Below are 17,149 nucleotides of genomic sequence, written 5' to 3'. Positions count from 1 at the left end.
TCTCATCTTTATACTTTTCACAATGTGACATCAAAAAAATTTCTTATTCCATTGATCAACCCTGGATGCAGAGACAAACTTCCCATGACAATACTTTAGAATAACAGAGATGACAGCTTTGTTCATCTCTACAGATGCTCTGTGATGTAACAGTAAGATGAGATTCTCTGAGTGGGATGGTTTCTGTCTTTATCGCTTTTGTGTTAATGCTTTCAGGTTTTATTTTACTGTTTCTGTCGCTTGTCCCACCTGAGACAGATTGTTTCTGACTTGACGTAATCATTTATATTCAGAGTTTTGGTTCAATTGTTTAATACATACATTGTATATTTATTGATGCATTATTTGTTTTTATACCCAAAAGAATATAACTAAACAGCCTGAAAGGTTGCATGTTTGAACCTACCATGGAGAACAAAACAAGATACAAAAACAACATAAAAAGGCTCTTCATATAGTATATCACCTTGTTTCTTCCATCTAACATAGACTTGCAGACTTCTGGAAGATTCTCACATTTTCATGTATGTGGTCATTGATTAACAGAAGTTCAGCTGGACCACTGGATTTGTACTGGCCAAACTGAGTCAACTGTAACTCGTGATCTCTTATGTTCTGTATGAAAGAACAATGCACACAGCAAATGTTCCTATAGTAAATGCACACTGAGCAATTTCTCCATATCCTGTGTAATTTTCATTCCACTGATCAGTCCTGGAGGAAAAGACATTAAAGACACTGACAATATGAAATCCAATTATATTCAAAATTCAGTTTTATTTGTACAGCTCTTCTATAATGGATGACGTCACAATGCAGCTCTACAGGAGGTCAGACGTGACACCTGAGGAATCCCAGGGCAACAGTGCCGCTGTGTTAAAAGGGTTAACAACCCATGTGTTTTCCTGAACTTTCTGTTTGTGATGTTTCAGTAAACAACACCTTTATTTAATGTATATACCGGTAAAATTTTAGATATCATTACAGATAAATGTGGGGGCGAAAATGCGAAAACCAGCAAGCTGAAAAAGGGTAGTATTCTGTTTGGTTTGGGACGCAATCTGGTGGCACAGCGCGAGAATGTCGTTCCTGAGTTTTTATTAGTTCAATAAAGGAAAAGAGCGGGAAAGAAAAAAACGTCCTTACTTGTCAACTACTCTCAGCCAATAAGGAACGTTACTCAGCCTTACAGAAATTTTAAATAACAGTGGACCGTTTCTTACTCACTAGCTCCCCCATGAGGCCGTGCGCAGTTGCATTCATTGACATGTATAAATTAATGTGCATAGTACTTGTAGTCCCTTAACATTTACATTTTTCTATCAGGAAGACCCCCCCCCATCCCTATCTCACACACACACACACACACACACACACACACACACACACACACACACACATGCTCATCGCTCTGGCTAAGCCGTGTTTTTCTCAGTATGGTTGTTCATATAAAGTTATGTAGGCTCCAGGATTTTGCTCTATCTTTAGTTAAACTGATAACAGACGTTAGATGGATATTTTGCGTGTTTAATCTCTAAACATTCGGGGCTGAACTGTGCGAAAATTTGGATCCGCTGTGTGCTGCGAACTGATGTCGATAAATATTTTTTTTGTTTGTTTCCTGTGGGAGACACTAAATTGCCTCTAGGTATAAATGTGTGTGTGTTTGTCTGTATGTCTGCCCTGAGATGGACTGGCGACCTGTCTAAGGTGCTCCCCCGTCTTTTGCCCCTTGAACGCTGGGATAGGATCCAGCACCTGTCTCGGCCCCTAATTAGGATAAGCGGCTTTGAAAATGAAATGAGTGTCCTATTGGAAAATAGTTTCGCCGGGCTTTCCTGATGTTTTTTTTTTTTTTTTTTTTCATAAATATGGAGGCACTGGCTGCGATGGACGGGCGACCTGTCCAGGGTGTAACCTTTCGCCCTATGAGCGCTGGGATGGGCTCCAGCACCCCCGCCAGCCCGACCATGATTAGGATAAGCGGCTTAGAGAGTGAGTGAGTGAGATGGAGGCACTGGACGAATGCTGGCCGCTCTCAAGTGCATGTACAATATCAAGATGCTAGAAAATAAACTCTGCAAAATGCTTTAAAGTACTTTTCAGAGGGGCTACGTATAACGTATGAAACCATTTTGGTTAGACAACGGTGAAAAAATGGAGTACACACTCCTATTTCTGTGAATTCGGAGGTCTCTTAGACCGTGCGAATTGGCCAGAAACAATATAGACGTACCGTGATGACAGTTATTTCACAGACACTTGTTTTGAAAACCTGTCCCGCCCGAATAGGACAAGTGTGGGAACAGTGCAGCATCGGAACCAGTCTGTCTATAAAACATGACTTTAACAAAAGTCCATATGTAAGGTCTAGAACATAAGCTTAACGTCACAATGAAAACATTTAAAAGGAACCATTCCAGTCGTCTGTAGAATATTAGGGAGTATTTAAACATGACTTCACTTCGAAAATGTTTTCACTGTTTACTGTCTTACTCGTGAAAGATGACAGTTAAATGTTAAGATAAGTAGCCTAACTGATATTGGATTTTGGTTGGATTTTAACACGTAATTACACTTATTTCAGAGAGTAAGTTTCAACTGGTAACCACTACCGTCCACACATTGTAAGATTTACTTTGCGATTTAGAAAGTCGCAGGTTACCATCCATCCATGCATCCATCCATGCATTTTCTGCCGCATATCCGGGACGGGGTGGCAGCAGGCTGAGGAGGGTAGCCCAGACATGCCTTTCCCCGGCTACGGTCGCAGATTACACTCTTACCTAATCGAAAGCGAAAGAGATTTACATGAATCTCAGTAAGGCGTTTCGGAGCCTTTAAAAGCCCTACATGTTTTGTTACTTTGAAACTTGGATACAAGAGGTATTACAAAGTAAACGGTAAATTAAATGATCTTTTGAAGGAAGCTCAATTGAGGTGAGTACTTACAGCCAAGGGCAAGATATTAACGAACAACGGGAGGTAGATGTCTGGAGCTATCAGGAGAGTTCGTTCAACGACGAACTGTGAAAAATAAATGAGTGACCACCGCCTACTGCAATGATCTATCGTTTGTAGCCTGTGACAAAAAATATGATTTTTTTACTGAATAGTAAATATTTTCACATTTGTATTGATTACTACTGTTTGTTGTTGCATTTAAAGAGGTAGAAATACATGAATGAAAGAAAATGTCTAAGAATCTGCCAAAAAAAATTAAATAAATAAATAACGTTTGTGGAAAGAGTTAGGCTTGCTCATTAAGTTTCAAGTATTGTGCCAAGGAAACAGAAAAGTAAGCCTATAAGCCTTGAAAGAGTTAGGATTTTAAAAAAATACTAGAGCAAGTGATTTCCTTGGAGGTAAAGTAAAGCATTACTGACTGAACTGTTCAATGAAATTAACAATTCTGTAACTTAATTGTTTGAGTCGGACATTGTCCTGAAATGTATTTAGTGATACTTTCTGAATTTTAAAATACCCACACTGTACTTTGATAGCCTGTGTAACTGTGTAACCTTGAATGAATGCACATATTTCACTAATCTCCAGAATGTAGCAGTTCATTTAGTTTTAGGCATTTCCCTGAAGTAATAAGAGAAGAACAATAACAACACTTCTGAGATGAGAGGATTGTTCAAACTTGCAGACTGAATCTCCGACTGATGATAAATTTGTTTGATAAGAGTTTGCGACAAATGCATATGTGTAGAAGTAGAATCCAGGTGAAAATGAATAAACTATAAAAATGACAGATTTTATCAAACACGTTCTCAAGATATTAACATTAAGAAAAGCAGAAACTGGCAGAAGGGACTTATTTACTTTTTTGTACAACAGTGCTAGAGGATTATAAAACTATTCTATGACGTACAGCCTAATACCTGTTGATCAAGCAATGCAGTAGACACATGATATTTTATACTTGGTACATTTGCTTTATCATATTTGATTATGCTAATATATTTACCTCTCTAAAGTTTTACTTCACAGTGACCCAGTGAAATGAAACTGGGGGAAAGTGAAAAAATGAATAATGAACTAATGTGATTCCACCAAACAAATATTTCCCAATGATCAGCAAATCTTTATTATGTGATATACCGTAGACTGTGTTGTCAAAATTGAATTTAATTCTGATTGTAATTGTCATTTTTCCATTTATTGTCAGACATGTTAATCATCACATGGGCGTGGTTGTTTGTGTCTGTGCATTTCTGTCAGGCTGTAGGTAAGTACATCTTTCACTGTGACCAACTCTTTCTGTAAAAAAAACCCATTGTCCAGGGTTGTACTGTTTATGAGAAATCCACAGTTTGGGACATAGATTTCTGAACATGTTTCTGCATGTTCTCATTCCCCAGTTCCAAATGCATTCTCTGTGCTGGTTCCTGATAGTTCAATCTCCGCCAAGTTGGGAGCTTCAGTGGTCTTGCGCTGTGGTGTTTCCCCCTCCCTCAGTGCTGTGGAACTAGAAGTGCGTTGGTACAGACCTGCAAAGTTCAACACCCCAATTTTATTCTACAGTGAACAAAAGTTCCAAGATACTTCTGTGGACCTGGACTACAGGGGCAGAGTGTCTCTGATAGGGAGACTGGAGGAGGGGAATGTGTCTCTGAGACTGGAGAACATCACACTGTCAGACAGAGGACAGTATGAGTGTTATGTCAGTAACGGAACACGGCACGACAATGGTATGACATCACTCACAGTAAATGGTGAGTGGACGGGTCACTGGCACCACTGACTTGGATCTCTCTTAATGTCTGTGATTGATATAAGAGAATAGGCTGACATGTCTCCAAAAATGTCCCTTTCACTTAAAATGGAAATAGTCATTAATATAAATTCTGTCAGATCTTCCACTGCCATACCTCTCTTCTGTCCCAAAAATCACTGCATCTTAAAGTAATAGTTCCAAGAGCCCTTAAGATATTTGACATGTTTGAAGTCATTTAAACTCGCTGGACTGAAAACAAAGGTAATAAGCATGTGCAGAATTACTCAGCTTCACAAAGAATAGAAATAATCTCTCCCTATCATTCTCTTATCAGTTCTGGGCTCTGTTCCAGTCCTCTCATTCACTGAAACAGAAGAAGAACAGGTGAATGTGACCTGTGTGTCAGATGGTTGGTCACCACAGCCCACAGTCACCTGGAGAGACAGAGATGGGAAGGAGATCAAACACAGCATTAATGTGATGTACGAGAAAGGTAACTCTCATTTCAACACAATAAAAGCTAATGCAAGAAATCTAGATACTCTCTCATACTGATATGTCAATATATGCTATGAGAAGCACTATATATATGTGAGTATGTGTGTGTGTGTGTGTGTGTGTGTGTGTGTAGATATATGGTCTCTTTTCCTTTTTTATTCCATTCTCTTTTCTCCCTCTCTCTTTGTCAGATATCCAGGATGTGGTGAGTGTGAGTTCTTGGCTGCTCTTCTCTCCCTCTGAGTCAGAGTGGATCTCCTGCTCTGTCAGTTTATCTGATCAGGAGAAGAGAGAGAGCAGAATGTTGCCAGTCAGAGGAAAAACGTCATTCAGTTCACCCACAGGATCTGAACCTTGTGAGTCCAAAACAATTCCAGTTGTATAATAAAATCATCTGTACAGTAGTCCTTCTATTTGAACTTTGAGTTAATCCCTCAGACCTGTCTCAGATACACTGATATTTTTCAACTGATGTCTCTTTCTTTGTCTGTTGAAGCATGGAGAGCATTTATTGTCATGCTGGTCATCAGTCTGTTGACCTTCAGTGTTATATGCATTCTCCTCTTCATTTTATACAAGAAGAGAGGTAAGTAACATATTTATATAGTTAGATACACCACTAAAGTCTAATGTGGTGGCCACAGTATGTGAGACACTTTATCTGTAGTCACTATTCATTGAATTCTAATAAAATTAGATAGAACATTCTCTCTCCCTTATATCTTACATTTGTTTATTGTGTTTCTCATCAGTCTCAAAGAGCCAGAGGCATCTGGTTTGGAAAACAGAAGCAGCTGGTATGTAAGCATCCGTCCATGAAGACACTGATTGATTTGTTCCTCAGAACATTTAAGTTCTCAATATGCAATTTAACAAAAATGACATCAATCCTTTCTTCTTGAAAACTGCTTGAAAGCTAATTTCTGTCCGATCAAGGTGTATACACATAGATGCATAGATAAGCAAGGCATCAGAAGACAATTTTAATCGAAAGTTAAAATGAACTGAAAACAGAGAATTTATATATGACACTCGTTAAAGAGTTTATTTGAACCAAAAAATAAATAAATAAATAAACCCTCTTGTTCTCAGCCTCAGCTGAGGAAACAGGCCTACTTGCAGGTATGTTCATTTTTCTTTCATTTTGTATGTTTGTTAGAACCTGACGCTTGACAAAACATGAACTACAAAGGTTTTTAGTAGAAGTGGATCCTGTAATAGCTGAAACAGTAACTCCTAACAAATTTGTCATGCAGAGTTTCTAAATTTCACATTATGATAATTATTATCCCCTAGAGAGTGACAAAATCCCCCTTCGAGGTAAACAAACTTTCTCTTTCTCTTTTTCTTTCTCTTTCTCTTTCTCTCTCTCTCTCTCTCTCTCTCTCTCTCTCTCTCTCACTCTCTCTCCCCCTCTATCTCTGTCCCACAAAACCCACCTCATAAGTTCATACACAAAGTTATTAAAGTGAATGGACTACTGAGATGGTGGGTAAATTAGGATGACATCCGAATAATGTTTTAACTTATAGTTGAAACTAATGAAAAGCACAGATTTTTCTACTTTATATATGATACTCATTAAAGACTATCTTTGAACCAAAAAATGTCAAATATTTCTGATTTTTTTTCTTGTTTTAAGTCTTAGCAGAAGAACCTGGCCTACCTGATGGTACGTTTATTACTCATCCTCTTGTGACTTTATTTTGTCTTGATACTTGATCGTACATTGATACCTGGTCCCTTTCTCTCATTCAGCATACATCAGCAGAGATTCAGAAATTGAGAGCCAGTTATTTATAAATAATAAATATCAGTCTACCCAACTTTCTCTCTGCCAGTTGTCTTATGTGTCTTGATATATTATATTCGTTTAACAGACCAAAACAACCAGGAGGACACAGAACCAGCAGGTATGTCGGATTCATATCGATGTTAATTAGTGCTCCAGCACAGTTAGGTATGCAATATGTAATTTAACAGCAATGACCATTAAATTACTCTTTTCTCCATGAAAATAATGAGAAAGCTGACGTCTATGTATGCGCCCCAGATATGTGTTGGATTGTCGAGAGAGCAGACTATACAGTATTTAAAATTTCTTTGGCTGCTTATCAAAACATTGCTGACTGATTCTCCTCTTCAGTCTTGCCAGGGGAAACCGGCCCACTTGATGGTATGTTAACTTTTCCTCTTTTTGTGTATTCGTTAGAACCTGAAACTTAATGAAGAAAAAGTCAATATTTATGCTGAGTTCCTTTCTCTTCCTCCTTGTTCCAAAGTTTTTAGTGGAAGTAGATAACATAATACTTGGAAAAGTATCTCATCCCAAATTTATCACGAAAACCAGAATTTCCAAATGTAATGTCTTGAAAATGATTTCTTTCCAGAGAATGATGGAAATCCCTCTCAAGGTAAACGAATCTCTCTCTCTCTCTCTCTCATGGTCGTTGTACAATTCTGTAACTATTAAAGCTGTCAAATGAATGGACTACTCAGATGGTGGATTAATGTAATTTTGCTATCTTATTTTTGAGGGAAGACAACGTGTGATAGATCTGAGAGAAATTGGTACATGCATTGGGTATCATTTCTCTTGGTACTCCCCCTACTGAAAATAACTGTAGTGACTCATTGGCTACATATCAAGCTTTAATGGTCTTAATTGGAAAGCCCTCTGGCTTGAAAAGGCTTACTGGCTTATTGTGTAGCATAGTTACATTTCCTGATACGCTCCTCTCCAGTGTCCCCATGATATCCATCCCTTCATTGTTCCAATCCTCTGTGGAAACCAAACTTGGCACTCTGGAGGCCATGCATCAGTTTGAGTTTCCCCCTGTAAACGATTCACTAAAACAGTAAAAATATGGCTACAATCCAGGCCCTCAATTCTTACTGGACTAGGGCTGGGCACACAACAAACATTGTGTATTTACTTCATTTTGTTTGCTTATTGCCCTTCTCACCACCACAATACAGCCATGTTGCTTTTCCTGCTGATAGAGAGAGACACTTCACTGAGCTGTACTGCTTCCTCTGCAGACTTAGGATCATGAGCTTTAATCCATAGACTTCAAATTCCCAGTTCACCAGGCACTTGGGATCACATTTTCCGAGACTTCCTTCACTGTAATCTGCTCCAGTTTAATCCATTTAGTGAGGAGCTCTTAGAAATGCACATAATGGTCCCTTGGTGTTTTACCTTAATGGACGTCCAAGGAGTGAAACCTTTGGTGGTAGCTTTCTCCTGTGATCAAGTTTTTCTTTACTTATTTATGATCCAGCGGTCTGAACCTTCAGTGTCCGTGGCTCCGTAAGTGCCGTGCACCTCTCTGCTTTGCAGGGGACTTAGATGGATTGCTCAGTCTTCTTCAGGCTGGCAGCAGACCCTGACTACCATCTTCAAAGTGCTAAGTGTCATTGTCAGCTATAGGACAGTGAAGTTTGTGCTCCCTTTAAGCTAGGTGGATCTCCCTATGCTTGCAGGTGTTCATCTCAAAATTGAATCCTGGCATCATCGGAACATCTTTGTGTACATCCTCTTCGCGACAGGGACATTGATCCACTTGTTGCTGCAACTACTGATGATATATACCTTTGCAGCTTTTCTCCTTTTTTTTCTGTACTCACCACATACCACACCTGAACAGCCGAGCTAGTTCACTCACAACTACCTCTGTTGATGTTGGCTACCTTCCAGGGCAAACGTCACTGAGCTGGCAGCAGTTCATAATGTTCATGAACAAAGTGAAAAGCAAAAATGGTTACCCTCTCTTCGTCCCCCAGCACGGACCCAAGGAACCTGTTATGGATTGGATTTTTGATAATGCAGAAATTTGTCATTCATTCCAGCTTCCCTGCATACACTTGGTCCCTTATGGAGCAGACTGGGATTTTTCCTTATCTTCAGTGTGTAGAAGTCTTTTTGACAGTGACTGCCATGTCCTGGACTGGCATCTATATTTATAGTCAAACACATGTACTAAATAGGGATGTATGTGACGGTTAAAAAAAAAAAAAAAAAACATAAAACTTACATGTACAAGGGTTGCCAGTGCATCTGTAAAGTCATGTATTATTTGTAAGGAAACAGAGAGCAAAAAACTTTTTTTTTTTTTTTTTCGAGAAATCCTGACTACTGCTACATGTTCCAGATAAACGTGTTGTTTGATTTCACTAGAATCTGTTGAAAACAAACTCTCAGGACCTTCAGTGGATGAGAAGATTTCTGGTGACATAGCTCAAACAAGTAGGATGTCACACAAACTTTTCTTTGTCTGATTTTTCTGTGGATTACAATGGATTGTGCATGAAGGGAATTCATTCTTTCTGTTTGCATTTTGTTTGTAATGTTTGGCATCTAGTCTCTCCAGAAAGTGAAAACACCAGCACTGCTTTGGAGGAAGACAGTCAATCAAAGGGTAAAAAACACAAACACTATGATTTGATAGTGTCTCATAACAGATCACATAGTTCCATCACAGATTGTAGCATCAGAACTGCCGGAACTTCTCATACAACAAACTTTCTGCCATCTCTGATGGTGGATACTGAACTTTTTGTCATAACAGATAAAACTCTGTACGCTGCTAAACCTTCAGGTATAATTTGCCCAGAAATAGGTCTCACCTCTTCTGAGGACCATTCCAGCCCAGATGAATGGATTGTGATTGAGGAGACAGAGGCAGAAGCAGGTAATGAAAACATCTTCAATCTACATTAAATCTGTAACACTGAATTTTGTTTTGCGTAGTACCAACTATAAAAAAGAACCAGACAGTTATTCATTTGCTTGCACAGTTGTTAAAGTTCTTTATAAGATTTTGACTCACAGTCACTCAGTCATTGATTCTCTATAAATACGCTCATGCAGTAGACTCCAAATATTTGGCACAGTCTGCACACCTAGACTTCCTCATTTAGATCCAGCTGGTCCAATCACACTGCATGTTTTATATGCAGTACTGTGAGGCTAGTTTGTCACTGAACAGTCCTCAAAACCTCTGACACACTATTCTGGCAAAAATTCATACCTATGACAGGTTGAAGGCAAATCATAATTTGTCAAAAGAACATGGTGCATGCAAACCAACATGATGCAAAGATCATTGTGTTAATAATTCAAATGATTCAACTAATCCTGATTAATTACAGTGTGTCTAAACTCTTCCCTCTATTCACTCATGTTTGTTTTGGGATGAACTGTCGTTTGGAACAGATAAAATATTTTATTCTATTTTTTTCTATTCTATTCTGTTCTGTTCAGTTCTATTCTATTCTATTTATCCCCTCATGTTTGAAAGAAGAGCCAAAAGATAAAAAAAAAAAAAAACGTTAACCAGTTCAGGATGCTAACACTGATGAAAACGTGTGGACTGACTGGATAGAAAATATTTAGATTAGAGATGAAAAATACCCCTTTTCCACTGACGTAGTGCAAGTGCCAGTGCCTAACCGAGCACCGGGGCCACACTTGTCTACTGAAAAAATACTGGTGCCGGTGGCAAAAACCTGGCACCGGCACGGCACCGCAGAATTACCGCAGGAGTAACAAGAAAAGTCTGACCAAGATAGCGGTAGGCTAAAGGCTATATGTAGCATAGAAATATGTATATGATTAAAAGATGTATGGGCAACAATTTGTGTCTACATCTACACGGGCTGTTGTTTACATGTTACACAAATGTAGTCAGACCTAGAGCGGTAGAAAAAACTCTCTCTCGGCTCTGACTGGTGCAAATAGACAACTACAGACCTTCATTTAAGCACTCATTTAAACTTTTGAGGTAGGTGACAGACTTACTATTTTCCTCACGGAAATTACCCAGACGTTTAGCTACGTAGCGTTTGGTTCCCAAACCTGTGGAAATGTGGGCTGGTTCTCAAAAGGCACCAAGGCAGCACTGGCTTCGCACCGGCACCGGCACCGGCACCGGCACCGGCACCGGCACTGGCACCGGCACCGGCACCAGCACCAGTGCGGTCCTAGTGGAAAAGAGCTAAAAGAGACTCTGCAGTATGACATAGTGTGACCTATCCAGTCCCAATTTTTATTCTGACCAAACATTTTCATTCTAGGTTTTGTGTTTTGTACGAAAAGCTTTCAGATAGCAAAATATATGCCAACTGATCTGAGTGTTTCTCATTACAGTACCTGCAGATTTGGAGGAGGTGAAAAATTTTAAAGGTAAGACATAGATTCCTGTAGTCCTATGACAGAGAAACAGCAATTCAAACAATAATTCTAACAGTAACCCTAAATAATGAGATCTTTTATTCTCCCCCTACAGTGAAAATCACTCTAGATCCTGAGGAAATACCCAACACATTAAAACAGAATAGAAACAGCATCCACTGTCATAACCCAAATAACGCCAGTCCAGATGAAAAAAGGGAGGAGACAAGAACGTTTGCATTATGTAAAGAACAACTAAGCACAGGAAAGCATTACTGGGAAGTTAAGGTGTGGAAGAAATCTAAAGCCAAACTCTCATGGTATGTGGGTGTGGCCTGTGACAATGCTGAGAGATTTTATAGTGTTCCATTAACCCCAGAGAATGGTTTCTGGGTTCTGTCATATGAAGAAGAGCAGGGTGTCTACATCAATGCTGATCCAATAACACAAATACAAGTCAGTGATAGATTCACTACACTAGGAGTGTTCTTAGACTGTGACAAACACACACTGTCCTTTTATGATGTCAATGCAAAATCACATCTCTACAGATTTAATGATGTGATATCAAAGGAATCATTGATTCCTCTGATCAGCCCTGGATGCCGAGATAAACTTCCCATGACGATATGTTAGAATATCAGAAACAAATTTGTTCATCTCTACAGATGCTCTGTGATATAACAGTATGATGAGATTGTCTGAGTGGCATAGCTTCTGTATTATCTGAATTCTGTTTACGTTCATTGAAAGCTTTGATTATACTGTTTAATAGTGACATAAAAACTAAAATGCGTTATCTGACAGCCTGCCAAACTGTCTTCCCATCAAAAATATCCTCACAGCGCATGGTCATGAGCTTTGGGAAATGATCAGTTAAGTGTGTTTGCAACATCCTATATAATTTTCATTCTAGTGACTATATGTTACAAGTGTCAGTTATGTATCTGTTGTTACGAATTTGTGGCGTCATTATTGCTGAGGAAAGGATGACAAACATTGTTGAAAACACTGTCCTGATGAAGCAAATGGGATAATCACTGATGTTTCAGTTTACTGCAACATTGACTTAAACTTCACTAACAGTTCAAATTCATAAAGGTGCTGTAACTCCATTGTAAGGAATTTAAGAAATAAGCAGTTCATTCAGACAAAACAGGAAAACTGAGACATTAAATCACTTCTGGTAGGACATACTACATAGACCATGTTTTAGACTTACATTACACAAATGCAACATTATACTGAACATCAAGACACAGAGCATAAACTCAACATTAGATTTAAACCTTTTATGGGGACTATGGCACTGGAATGCAATATAAAAAGAGTAAGAGCAAAACTGTATTGTTCTGTGAAATTGATGTTAATTTTGTCAATTGTTTTATGCATGTCTTTCATTTATTAACCTTATGGATTCATATACTGTAGGTTTTAATCAACATTAATGTTTGTGTATTACAGCACAGCACTGCTAATGTATGTGGTAACCATTGTAAATATAGTTGCCAATAAAGAAGTTTGTTTATTTTGCTGGATGTATGGTTAAGAAGACATGGATCAGAAACTAGGCAGCCTACAGCCACGAGAAGTTTGAAAGTATGTTACAAGTAGTATTTAAAAGTAGTTGTACCTTATCATTATTTTATGTTATTCTTTAAAGTGGAATCTTTTTTATATGTAATGACAATTAAGTGGTAGCTGATCATTTTTTCTGGGTTGTCTGTTTTCACCGTAAATAAATTTCTGCCATTAGTCCCGAGTACTTTCTTTCTTTTTCTTTTTTTTTTTTGATTTCAGAAATGCTGAATAGTGAGGTAACAGGAAGGTGCTGAAGGATTTTGTTTTTGCAAGACCTTAACATGGTGTGAGCAATAAATATAACACAATATAAAATATGACCCTATGTGTATGAAGGAGGCTTAAAATCTAAAGTAAAGTGGCACGTGTAAACAACAGTATTGCACATGAGGGTATGTAGCAGCTTTATGTAAACAAAGCATCATAGAAACATTGTAGTATCAGTGCAGTGGTCCGTATGTAACAGCGTAGTAAACCCTGCAGTAAAGAGTGAACAGTGCGGTAGGCAGTAACCAGTGCAGGTAAACAGTAGCAGCACAAGGAAAGTAAACATTGCCAATAAGCAGGTAGGCCAGTCCACAACGTGGGATATGAAGAACTTTGGTTCCACTGGGGATTGAACCCAGGACCTTCTGCGTGTAAAGCAGACGTGATAACCACTACACTATGGAACCTGCATATTGTTGTTTCTGAGACATGAGTATCTTCACAGCAATATGTGCTACCTCTGTCCTTTTGAAGTTTAATTAAACAGTGCAGATAAACAATAGCAGTGCAAGGAAAGTAAACATTGTCAACAAACAGTCCGCCATGTGGGATATGAAGAACTTTGGTTCCACTGGGGATCGAACCCAGGACCTTCTGCGTGTAAAGCAGACGTGATAACCACTACACTATGGAACCTGCATACAATAGCTAGGCATTGTGCTATCACCCCCATTCTTAGGCCCTGTTTATACCTTGCATTAAGATCCAATTTTGGTGATCCTATCACAAGTGGACAAATGTCACATCGAGATCCGATCACTCAGACCACATTCAGGGGTGGTCTGGACCGCATGTGACCACATTCTCAAGGCAGTGTAAACACGAATGCGAACTCGACCACATTGAACGACCGCCTACTCAACTGACGTCCTCTGCTTATGCGGAAACAGGAACTCATTCATGTATGAACACATTCACTCGCCAAAGACATCATATTAAAGTGCGACAACAGACAACAACAACAGGCAAAATTGATATAGTTTCGATTTCTTCTTCTTCTTCTGTTAATTTCCGACAGACTAGGCACGGGTAACGCATTGATGCCTCCTGCCGATTAAAAACAACAACGTTTAACGTGAAAACGCTTAACTTGGCTTAATGTTCTAAAACTGCATATAGCGCGGGGAAGTGACATCCGATCTCAAGTGATCATTCGAGACACGGATTCTAAAGCCAGTTGTAAACGGACGTACTTAGAGCTGTCCATTTGTGATCGGATCACCAAAATCGAATCTTAATGCAAGGAGTGAACAGAACCTAAGTTTAATTAAAGAGTGCAGGTAAAGTACACATTGCCAACAAGCCAGTAGGCCAGTCTGCAATGTGGGATGTAAAGAACTTTGGTTCCACTGGGGATTGAACCCAAGACCTTCTGCGTGTAAAGCAGACGTGATAACCACTACACTATGGAACCTGCATGGTGTATGTTCTTAGGCATTTCAGAGCCATGTGAGCCACCACTGGCCTTTCTAAGTTTAACTGAAAACGTATCCATTTGTAGGGTTGACTGTATCTGTAATAATTATTGTTCGCTTTTACATTGAAGATGTCACCAGAATCCTTTTGTCGTGATTCCACTACCTCCTTGTTCAATAAAATTCAATTTTACATCTGAAACCACATCTCTGGCTTCCTGGTATTAACGAACCTGTGTTTTGTGCTAGTACTGGGTTGAAATTCTCTGGGTGAAATTCCCAGGGTGGCGTAGCTGGCTACAATTTAAATATTTCTTTTATTTGACTTGGTGTACTTTAAGCCCTTACCATCATGCCACAGTTAAACCAAGCATTACGTTGGCTATTCATTATGTTGGAAGGGACAGTAGCACTGTTATACACTGTCTTTGACACTCAATTTAAAGCATCAAGCACCAAGCTAGAAATGAGGATTGCACCTCCTGCAGGAGACCAGATGCTGTCAGTTATTACAGTGGTTGTGAGGAGAACCCTGCAGATGGATAACTCACACAAAGCCTCTGACCCAAACAACATGCCCGGTCACCCTCTCAAGGAGTGCGGTCACTAGCTCCCAGATATCTTCGTGGGCATCATCAACATCTGCCTGGTGCCAGCTGCTGCTACCACATGTTTCATTTTAGCCACCATCATCCCAGTCTCTGGTTGTATGCCTGAATGACCACTGCCCCGTTCCACTAACCCTGGTATTGGGAAGTGCTCTAAGTAATTGATCATAGCAGCATGGCCTTCATTCCAGTCGGACCTGCATGTGTACTTGCAAAACTGCTCCACCGGGGACGATGTCTTATTTGCGATTCCCCATGGATTCATTGTACCTGTATAACAAAGATGTTAGAAGACTATTAATTGACTGAGAAGATTCCATTGTTCACATTTGTTTCATTTTTTTTGTATTTTTTGTCACTCTCTCTCTCTCTCTCTCTCTCTTTTTCTCTCTCTCTGTGTATCAAATACTGAGGGTCTGGTGTATGAGAGTTCTCGGTTGCCCTTCTCTCCCTCTGAGAACACACAGCTTCTTCAAATGTTTCATTGAGAGTCTCCTGATCTGTAGTATCGCTGTCCACGGTGTGGAAACCACTCCACCTCAGGCAGAAAGGTGCTGGAGCAGGTGGTGACAACTGCCTGGTTCATGGTCAAGGGTTTTCCTGTTATCAAAGTCACCCACACCATGTGGTATATAAGGAAGGCCTACGGTACCAGGATGGATCCCTCTCACTCCTCCCATGAACTGTATGCATCCCTCCTACCAGGAAGTAGGTTAAGCAGCATCTGGGCCAAAGCCATCAGATTCAAGAACACTTACTTCCCACAGGCTGTCCAGAACACTTAAACTTAATTTCAAAACCCTGCGAAATGAAAAGTGTTCTTTTTCAGGAATCAATAGTCTTGTACTAGCAATATAGATGTGGATGAACCATTTCTGAAGATGTTCGTGCACTTTCTCCCATTCCAACTCCTAGTCACATTTCCTGTGCTGGTTCCTGATGGTCCAGTCTCAGATAAATCTGTAGCTTCACTGGTTTTTCCCCGTAGTCTCTCACCTTTCTTCAGTGCTATGGAACTTGTATAGGCCTCGTAAATACAACACATTACATTTATTCTACAGTACTGCTATAATTCCCCTAAAGCACAGGCAGAAACAAGTGACGTTCTTGCAACTGATTTATTTGGATGTTTCTCTCCAAACCAACCATGAAAACTAAATACATAGTATTGATGAAAAATGCACAGACCATATTATCTTAACATGAAACAACATACACGGCATGTTGAATGACGTTTTATCAAAATAAAATACAAACAAACAAAACAAGTATGCCGTTGTCTGCATGCTAAAAAGGGAATAAATAATCTTATAACCTTCCTTATGTCCATTTACATCTTAGTAAAATCTGTTGTAACAAAGATAAACCTTCACCGCCAATCTGCAACGTCCATGTTCACTGCTTGCTGATCTTTTCTAAAATCTTACCCACGTGAGAGCTGCCCAACAGGATTTGGATGTAACTGAGCTTTCAAAATGAAAGTAAAGTAAAAATCTCACTTGTACTAAACAAAGTAAATAACAAATGCAACTTAGATATATTCTTAATTATGAATTTGGTGTTAAAATGGTAAACAAATGTAAATTTTGTAAACAATATAATGACAACAGTTACAAGTACAGTTATATAATAATCTGAAGATCCAGGAAAGTTCCTTAGGACAGAAACAGAATGTCTCTGATAGGGAGTCTGGAGGAGGGGAATCTGTCTCTGGAATGAGAGAACCTCACACTGTAAGACACAGGAGAAAATGATTTTAATGTCAGGAGTGAATCCTTGGAAGATAAAACTGGGATATCATTGGCAGTAAACAGCGACTAGACACCTCATTATTGTCACCAGTGGCTTTGATTTCTGTGTATAATGTATAAGGGTGTTAAAA

The 17,149-nt window shown here is 39.2% G+C and overlaps 1 protein-coding gene and 3 non-coding genes across 4 annotated transcripts; 1 reads left to right on the top strand and 3 right to left on the bottom strand.

Annotated features, from left to right (window-relative positions):
• The first annotated feature begins 1,940 nt into the window (after nt 1–1,940).
• On the top strand, nt 1,941–16,052 carry LOC115823845 (butyrophilin subfamily 2 member A1-like). The gene is made up of 9 exons (XM_030787868.1): nt 1,941–1,995; nt 4,368–4,721; nt 5,058–5,216; nt 5,413–5,577; nt 5,718–5,807; nt 7,102–7,134; nt 9,823–9,915; nt 11,512–11,852; nt 15,774–16,052. The coding sequence occupies exons 1-9, from the start codon at nt 1,941–1,943 to the stop codon at nt 16,050–16,052; spliced, it is 1,569 nt and encodes a 522-aa protein (XP_030643728.1).
• On the bottom strand, nt 13,579–13,651 carry trnav-uac (transfer RNA valine (anticodon UAC)). The gene has a single exon. It is a non-coding gene; the product is annotated as a tRNA-Val (tRNA).
• On the bottom strand, nt 13,808–13,880 carry trnav-uac (transfer RNA valine (anticodon UAC)). Its single transcript has one exon. It is a non-coding gene; the product is annotated as a tRNA-Val (tRNA).
• On the bottom strand, nt 14,586–14,658 carry trnav-uac (transfer RNA valine (anticodon UAC)). Its single transcript has one exon. It is a non-coding gene; the product is annotated as a tRNA-Val (tRNA).
• Nucleotides 16,053–17,149: the final 1,097 nt, after the last annotated feature.

The sequence above is a fragment of the Chanos chanos genome, chromosome 11, assembly GCF_902362185.1.
Source record: "Chanos chanos chromosome 11, fChaCha1.1, whole genome shotgun sequence".
NCBI lineage: Eukaryota > Metazoa > Chordata > Actinopteri > Gonorynchiformes > Chanidae > Chanos > Chanos chanos.
Note: the sequence above shows the minus strand (reverse complement) of the source record. Positions and strands in the feature narration are given on the sequence as shown.